The sequence below is a fragment of the Nicotiana attenuata genome, chromosome 6 (assembly GCF_001879085.1).
Source record: "Nicotiana attenuata strain UT chromosome 6, NIATTr2, whole genome shotgun sequence".
Classification (NCBI taxonomy): domain Eukaryota; kingdom Viridiplantae; phylum Streptophyta; class Magnoliopsida; order Solanales; family Solanaceae; genus Nicotiana; species Nicotiana attenuata.
In genome coordinates this window covers 61,958,688-61,967,490 of record NC_031994.1, presented here as the reverse complement: position 1 = coordinate 61,967,490, position 8,803 = coordinate 61,958,688, and the positions used below count along the sequence as shown (strand labels likewise).

The window sequence follows — 8,803 nt, the reverse complement described above, 5'->3', positions numbered from 1 at the left end:
CGAAACACGTCAAATGACGTCCGATTTCGACCAAACTTTACAGAAAGCGCTTAACACATATTTAAGACTTGTACTGGGCATCAGAACAAAAATACGAGCCCGATACCATAGTCTTTTAACCAATTTTTTTATTTCCATTTTCCTTAATAATTTCAGAAAAATAATTTCACGGAAAAATTCATATCTCGGGCTCTAGGCCTCGGAATTCGATTCCGGACACATGCCCGAGTCCCATATTTTTCTACGGACCTTCCGGGAGGGACCGTCCAATCTCGGGTCCGTTTACCAAAAATGTTGACCAAAGTCAACTATAATCATATTAATATCAAAATTCTTCAAATTTTTCACGGAATTCACATATTTCAACATAAAAGCTTTCCGGCTACGCGCCCGGACTGTGCACGCAAATTGAGGCAAGTAAAAATGAGGTTTTCAAGGCCTCGGGAGCATAGAATGAATGAGGAAACAGGTGATGGCCCTTTGGGTCGTCACAATATCAGAGTCATCTTACATCTAACTAGAATACAACATGAATAGAATAACCTTAAAACTTGGTATTCAATTATACATGTTTGTTATGTATATTATATAAAAACAGTGTTGTTTTTACAAAACCGCTACTATTCTAAGTAAGATTTTGAGTTCTGAAATCATGAATTAACATAAATAAATATGATATGTGATATGAACAAGTCAGAATATTTGGAACCCTAAAATGCTAAAAATTGATTTTTTGCCGATTGGTCATGGTTCTGGAGTTCTAATTTTCTGTCAAACTTTAATTGACCTCAAATTTTGTAGGTTCATCGGAAACAAATTAGTGAGCAATGCGTATGAGCTTTTCTCACATTTTACGTCATTTTCCAGGCATTCGTGGTCGTTAGATGGGTTTTTGACCATTTTACTATTTTCTTGAATTTTTTTAATAATTAAAAAATCAAAAACAATGGTGGTAGGATTCAATCTCTAAGGTCACCATTCATATTTTACAATAATATAATGAGTTTATATATTGACATATGTCTTCTTCCACATCGGATAGATTCATTATGAATAATTACTGTGTTTTTTCTCTAGTTGTTTGGTAACACGTATTAAATCTCCAACTGAGTTACATGTTGATTCAATGAAACTAGGGTTTATAAAAGTGATATTTACCTATCTTAAATTGACAGTTTACTCTCCATCCGAGTTGGTACTGTTTTACTTTATGGGATAAATTATCTGACTTGACTCATATATTTTGCATGAATAGTTAAGTTTTCCTATCGAATCTAGCTGTTCAATGAGCATGGTTATATGTGTGATGTATTATTTGAATTTACTATTATTATTGCATAATTAATGAACTATTTAATGTGAATATCTTTCAGATTAACCATGTCTTCGTTCAACCCACGTACTTCGATTTTGAACCAAAACAAGTTAGAATGACCGAATTAATGTGACCGGAAAAGGAATCTTGATATTGTCTTAATTGCTGAAGGGTACTTATTCATAATAACAGAGGAGTGAGAAAAACCTGATGAAGCTGCTACAGATGATCAGGCTAAGGCCTATGATAAATCGGTTATGGCAAATGAGATGACTCGATGTTATATTCTTGCCTCTATGGCTAATATTTTGCAACATCAGCATCAGTTTATGGGGTCTGCTTATGACATGCTTGAAAGTCTCAAAGCGATGTTCGGAGAGCAAAATCGTATGGCTAAGAAGACAGTCACAAAATCCCTTTTGAATACTAAGATGGCCGAAGAGTCATCGATTAGGAACAATGTTCTAAAGATTTTGGGTCTTCTAAATGAACTGGAGGTCCTTGGAGCTGTGATTGATAAAGAATCTCAAGTTGAGATGGTCGTGCAGACTCTGCCTAACAGTTTTCAAAAATTTCGCTTGAACTATAATATGAACAAAATAGATTTGTCACTAGCGAAATCGTTGAATGAGCTGCAATCGGCAGAATCTATTATCAAACAGCAAGCTCCGATTTTGGAACTGAATATTGAGAAATCTTCGATTTCTAAGCCGAAAGGCTAAGAAAAAGAAGAAGGCTCACAAGATTTGGCACCTGGAGGTGCGGCTGCTGGTATGAAAAAGCCTAAAGGAAAGTGCTATTACTACATGGAACCTAGGCATCACAAAAACCAATGCCCTGCCTATCTAGAAAAGTTGAATAAGTAAGGTAATTCAAAATTAAATATCATTGAAACTTGTTTAGCGGATGTCCCTACCATATTTTGGTGTGTAGATTCAAGAGCCACTAATCATATATGCACTACTTTGCAAGGGTTTCAAGAAACACAACTTCTAAGTGAGAATGAAGTTTGTATTTTTCAAGCCAATGTCAAGTCAGCACCAGCTTTAGCATTAGAATATATTGGAGTTTCGTTTAGTAGTGATAGAGTTTTAGTTTTAAAAGATGTTCTCTATGTACCTTCTATTTGAAGGAATTTAATTTCGGTTTCAAAAATATAGATGCTTGTTATAATATTTATTTTGCTAACTCTGATGTTAATAAGTTTAATAAATATTTTATCTACATTGTTGCTAGAGTACATAACCTTTTTATACTTTATATATCTCCTCGTGTGCTACAACCAAAATAATTAAATAACCTTAATCTGCCACATAATAGAAAACATATTTATGAATTGAGGAAAACTTAATTGTGACATTTACGTCTAGATCATGTAAATCTAAATAAGATTTTGAGGTTGGTTTCAGATGGACCTTTGAGTTCATTGAAAGTGGAGGCATTATCAACATGTGAATCCTTTTAAGAAGAAAAAATGACCAAGAGACATTTTTTCTCAAAAGGAAATAGAACCAGTGATAAGTTGGAATTAATTCATTCTGATTTGTGTGAACCTATTAATACACACGCAAGAGGTGGTTTTGAGTACTTTGTGACTTTCACAGATTATTACTCAAAATATGGATACAGGTATATGTTTCGTCGTAAGTCTGAATACTTTGACAAATTCAAAGAACTTAAGACGCAAACAGAGAAACGACATGATAAACATATCAAATCATTGCGATCTGATCGTGGTGGTGAATATCTTTCTGCAGAATTCATTAAATACTTATCAGATTGTGGAATTACATCTCAATTTTCTGCCCCGAGAATACCACAATAAAATGGTATGGCAGAACGAAGAAGTAAGACCCCTGTGGAAATGGTTAGATCAATGCCTTCTTCCTTTTGGGGATATGCTTTAGAAACAACAAATTATATTCTAAATTTGGTTCCTTCCAAGTCAGTATCTCCAACTTCGGTAGAATTGTAGATTGGGCACAAGTCTAGTTCGCGGCATGTTCGGGTTTGGGGTTGTCCAACACATGTGCTGAAAGGGAAAGAGGATGAATTGGAATTGAGGATATAAATGTGCATTTTTGTTAGATATCCAAAGAGAAAAAAAGGAGGTTTATTTTATTTCCCCAAAGCAAAGAAGGTAATTGTTGTGACAAATGCCAGAATTTTAGAAGAGGACTATTTAATGAACCATATTGCTACAAATAAACTAGTTTTACAGGAATTAAGCGATGGAGTAACTAATGACTTATCATAGTAAGAGAAATATCAATAGGCAGCAGAATACATAAAAGCAATTGCCTGACATTTCACTACCCCAAAGTAGTGGCAGTAATGTTGAGCAACCTGAAATTGTTGTGCAACCTGAACTTGAGGAAGAAGTTAATGATATCCTAGCACCGCAAGGTGTGGAAGATAACATTGAGGCTTCAGTTCTAAAAAATGGTGTTTCGATTCAAGAACAATATCAGACAGCATCTGCAGTGACTAGTTGCTGTGGGAGAATTGTTAAAAAACCTCTTTGGTTTGCGCTCTTGGGAGAATCTTATGATAGAATTGTAATGACCTGACCGGTCGTTTCGAGAGTTATAGCCCCGCTCCCCCATTTCCTGTTTCTCTTGTGTTCTTCACCTGAATTATGACTTACCGGGTAAGTTGGTTCGGGTCCGGAGTGGTTTTGGAGTGAATTAAGACATTTAGTCTCTTATTTGAGAGCTTAAGCTGGAAGAGTTGACCCGATGTTGCTTTATGTGTAAACGATCTCGGATTTGAATTTCGATGGTTCTGTTAGTTCCGTTAGGTTATTTTGAACTTAGGAGTGCGTCCATAATGTAATTTGGAGGCCAGTGGTAGAATTAGGCTTGAATTGGCGAAAACTTGAATTTTGGCGATTTTGGCCAGCAATGCAAATTTTGATATCGGGGTCGGAATGGAATTCCAGAAGTTGGAGTAGGTTTGGTTTCATTTCTGACTTGTGTGTAGAATTTGAGTTCATTCGGACGTGATTTGATAGGTTTTGGCATCGTTTGTGGAATTTGGAAGTTTAGAAGTTCTTAGGCTTGAATCCGGGGGTAATTTGGTGTTTTGATATTGTTTTGAGTGATTCGAAGGTTCGACTAAGTTGGTATGATGTTATGGGATGTGTTGGTATGTTTGGTTGAGGTCTTGAGGGCCTCGGGTGAGTTTCGGGTGGTTAGCGGATCATTTTTAGCTTTTGGTGGATGGCTGATAGCTGCTGGTATTTTTCTTCTAGTTTCCTTATACGCGATCACATGAGTATATTCGCGGTCGCTTAAGCTTATTTAGGGCAGAGGTGAGTTTCTTCTACGCGATTGCGGAGTTAGGGACGCGATCACGTATGTGTGTAAGGTCCGCGTGGTCAGTGCCGCATTCACGTAGGGTAATAAAGCTGAAGAGGAGCTGAGGTGATTGCTCTACAAGATCACGTAGGTTTTTGTGGCAGTGGTTCGCTAATGCATGGTGAATTCTGCGTTCGCATATAGTAAAAAATGTGGGGAGGTGTGTTTGTGCTTCGCGATCGCGTGGCTATTTCCATGATCACAATGAAGGATATCTGGGCGTCATTGTTAAATTTCAAAATCGATGGTTTGAACCCATTTTTTATATTTTAAGCTAGAGACCACGGAATTGGGAAATTATTGAAGGAATTTTTCAGAGAGGTGATTGGGGTAAGCGTTTCACTTGATTTTGGTTTAATCCCATTATTCTACCTTTAAATTTGTTATTGGGGAAGAAGATGAATTGTTCTTGAGTTACGATTTTGCGGGTTTTGAATGGGATTTTATTGTCGAATTTGAGTAAATTTGGTATGGTTAGACTCGCGAGTGAATGTACTTTCGGTTTTGTGACTTTTGTTGGATTTCGAGACGTGGGCCCGAGGGCGGGGTTTGAGCCGATTTCAGATTTTGGTTATAATTTGGCATTTTCTTCTGGAATTGGTTCCTTTAGTGTATATTGATCATAATGTGCTGGTTGTGGCTAGATTTGGGACGTTTGGAGGCAGATTTGAGGGGCAAAGGCGTCGCGTAGTAGGATTTTTGCATGGTTTGAGGTAAGTAACGCTTCCAAACTTGGTTTTGAGGGTTCGAAACCCCGAACTATGTGTTATGTGATTAGTATTGAGGTAACACACATGCCAAGTGACGGGCGTGCGCGCGTGCACCGTGAGAATTGTTTCCTGGGTGATTCCATGGCACCGTTTAGTGACTCTATCCTGTTGATTTCCATGTTTTCTTTGTATGATAAGTAGTTGAGATGTAAACCATGCTAGATGTCATGTTTAGGCTAACTGCCGGTATCTCTTGGACCCTTAGCGGTCGTTTCTTGCTGTCATCTCACTAGTTACATTTAGTATTCCATACTCAGTCATGATCATGCATTTTTAGGTCATATCTCAGTCTCAGTCCTTTATTGATTCATCATATCAAATTTCCGGGTTGTTTTCATGACATTGTGAGCCCGTGGTGAGACTGGAGAGGTTGATGATTGAGTGAGGCTGAGAGCTTGATTATAAGTGATAGTTATAGGATTGGGCTGCACGCTGCATCGATTATATTGATTTATGATAGCGCTTGGGCTGAAGGAACCCTCCGGAGTCTGTAACACACTCCTAGTGAGCGCGGATGATATTATTGAGGGATGGATTTCCCTGGACATGGATTTGTCCGAAGTACTTGACACCTGGAGATGGATTTCTCCATACGGTTGGATTGCCCTTTTGTCCTCGATACTGGGTGACTTATAGTCAGTGTTGTGTATGTTCCGGGATGGATTTCCCTGGGCCGGATGGCCGTATACAGTACCGAGTGGTTGAGCACTTGAGAGAGATAGAGGAGCTGTATACTTTACACTGTTCAGATCTGTATTTACCTTATTGCTTTGAGCTGTCTATTTTACTTGAAAGCATGCCTACGTTTATGCACATTAATATGTTATATCTGTTGAGGTTGAGTTCATCATTACCTTTCAGTCCAAAGTTTGGACTTGTTACTTACTGAGTTGGTGTACTCGCGTTACTCCTTGCACCTTGTGTGCAGATCCAGGCGACTTTGTTGACGGCGACGATTGCTGATCGAGCATTTTCATGGTTTGGAGACTTTCGAGGTAGCTGCACCGCGTTCGCGGGCCTTGACTCTCCTCTTTTATCATTTGATGTACTTTCAGTTGTTTTCCTTTAGACCTTGTAGTGGTTTGTATTTCGAGTAGACGCTCATGTACTCAGTGACACCCTGGTTTTGGGCTGGATTGTATCACTTTGGGATTTTTCTTATGTTTCAAATAGTTTCCTTTATGTTTAGTGCTTTCGTTACTATTTTGAAACTTATTGCTATTTTTGTTGAGTGAGGATGGACTAGTTCCACGATAGACGCCATCACGATGGTTGAGTTTTGATTGTGACAAGTTGGTATCAGAGCCTAGGTTACATAGGTCTCACGAGTCATGAGCGGGTTTAGTAGAGTCTCGTGGATTGGTACAGAGACGTTTGTACTTATCTTTGGGAGGCTGCAGAACTCTTAGGAAACTGCACATTCTTGAATTCTTATCGTGAGAATCTGTTGATACTGGTAACTAAACTTCTGTTATTCTATTCTCTCATAGATGGTAAGTACACGTGCAACTGGGCATGACGGACAACAACTAGTGCCACCAGTCAAGGCCGCGAGAGGCTGTGGTCGCGGCCGAGGTCGTGGCAGGGGCAGAGGTGTAGCCCGCACAACAGCTAGGGCAGCACGTGCAGATCTACTAGTTGCCCCAATTCAGGATGAAGTCCCAGCTGTGGATGCACCAGCGGGACCAGCTCAGGCACCAGATGTGCCTTTCATGATTCCAGGTCTTTTGGAGACCTTAGCTCAGATTCTGACCGTGTGCACCAGTCTTGCTCAGGCAGTCTCTGTTTCTACTACAGCAGCCACTTCCCAAGTTTGGGGAGGTACTCAAACTCCTGCCGCCCGTACACCAGAGCAGGTGGTATAGGGACTCCAGACACCAGGTGCACCACTAGCCAAGCCGGTTGCACCTGCTCAGGATTATGTGGTTCCAGTCATGCCTAATGATGAGCATCGTATATTGGAGAGGTTTGGGAGACTCCAGCCTCCGACTTTCAGTGGTGCAGACGGCAATGTTGCCTAGGGTTTCTTGGGTAAGTGTTAGAGGATTCTCCGTACAATAGGTATTCTGGAGACCAGTGGGGTCTCGTTCACTACATTTCAATTCACTGGAGCTACCTTCACTTGGTGGGAGGCCTATGAGATGCGTAGGCCGGTTGGTGCAACGCTACTTATATGGCAGCAGTTCTCCGTTCTCTTCCTAGAGAAGTATAGAGAGGAGCTGCACAGGCAGTTCGAGAGATTGTATCACGATGACATGACTCTGACGCAGTACGATATGAGATTTTCTGAGTTGGCCCGTCATGCTATTTGGTTGGTTCTCATGGACAGGGAGAGGATCATGAGGTTCGTTAATGGCCTCGCATATCAGATGCGGATGCTTATGACTAGGGAGAGGGTGTCTGGTGCCACTTTTGAGGAGGTTGTTGACATTGCTCAGGAGATAGAGTCTGTTTGCCGCCAGTAGAGGGTTGAGAGGGTGGCTAAGAGGCCTGATAGATCAGGTAGTTTTGGTGGTGTTCCTTCTAGAGGTCAGTTTCACCACGGCAGGTGTCGTCCATTTTGGCATGCTCAGACGGCTCGTCCAGTTCACCGTGGTGCATCATCTAGCCATGGTTCTCACAGTTCTCATCAGGGCCACTTGTCTCTCAGTGCGCTTCTAGCTCAAAGTTTGTCTCATGCCCCATCAGCTTAGGGTTCATCTATGTCGGGGCCTTCTAGCGGGCATCCCGGTGCTCGGGGCTCCCTTTAGTCTCTACTGCCAATGGCCGGTAGGGGTTGGTTTGAGTGTGGAGATTTGGGACATATCAAGAGGTTCTGTCCCCGCCTTATGGGAGGTTCATCTAAGTAGAGGAGTCAGCCTTCGACTTCAGCACCAATTACTACACCACCCGCCCAGCCAACTCGGGGTGGAGGTCGGTCAGCTAGGGGTCGCCGTAGACGGGAAGGCCGATCAGGTGGCGGTCAGGCCCGTTTCTATGCACTTTCTGCTAGACTAGATTCCATTGCTTCAGACACAGTGATCACATGTACTATCTCCGTATGTCATCGAGATTCTTTTGTATTATTTGACTCTGGTTCCACCTATTCATATGTGTCATCATATTTTGCTCATTATCTAGACATGCCCCGTGAGTCTCTAGTTTCATCTGTTCGTGTATCTACGCCGATGGGCGATACAATTATTGTGGACCATGTGTACCGGTCGTGTGTAGTGACTATGGGGGATTGGAAACTAGAGTTGATCTATTGCTGCTTAGTATGGTCGACTTTGATGTGATATTGGGCATGGATTAGTTGTCTTCGTGTCGTGCTATCCTGGACTGTCACACTAAGATGGTGACGTTGGCTATGCCGGGGT

The 8,803-nt window shown here is 41.0% G+C and overlaps 1 protein-coding gene across 1 annotated transcript; it reads left to right on the top strand.

Moving 5' to 3' along the window:
* Positions 1,573-2,037, top strand: LOC109227890. The gene has a single exon (XM_019393083.1). It carries the CDS (start codon positions 1,573-1,575, stop codon positions 2,035-2,037), a length of 465 nt encoding a protein of 154 aa, XP_019248628.1.

What these genes read in the sequence shown, in the direction of transcription:
- LOC109227890 (XM_019393083.1), top strand. Translation starts at nt 1,573, where the DNA reads ATGGCAAATGAGATGACTCGATGTTATATTCTTGCCTCTATGGCTAAT.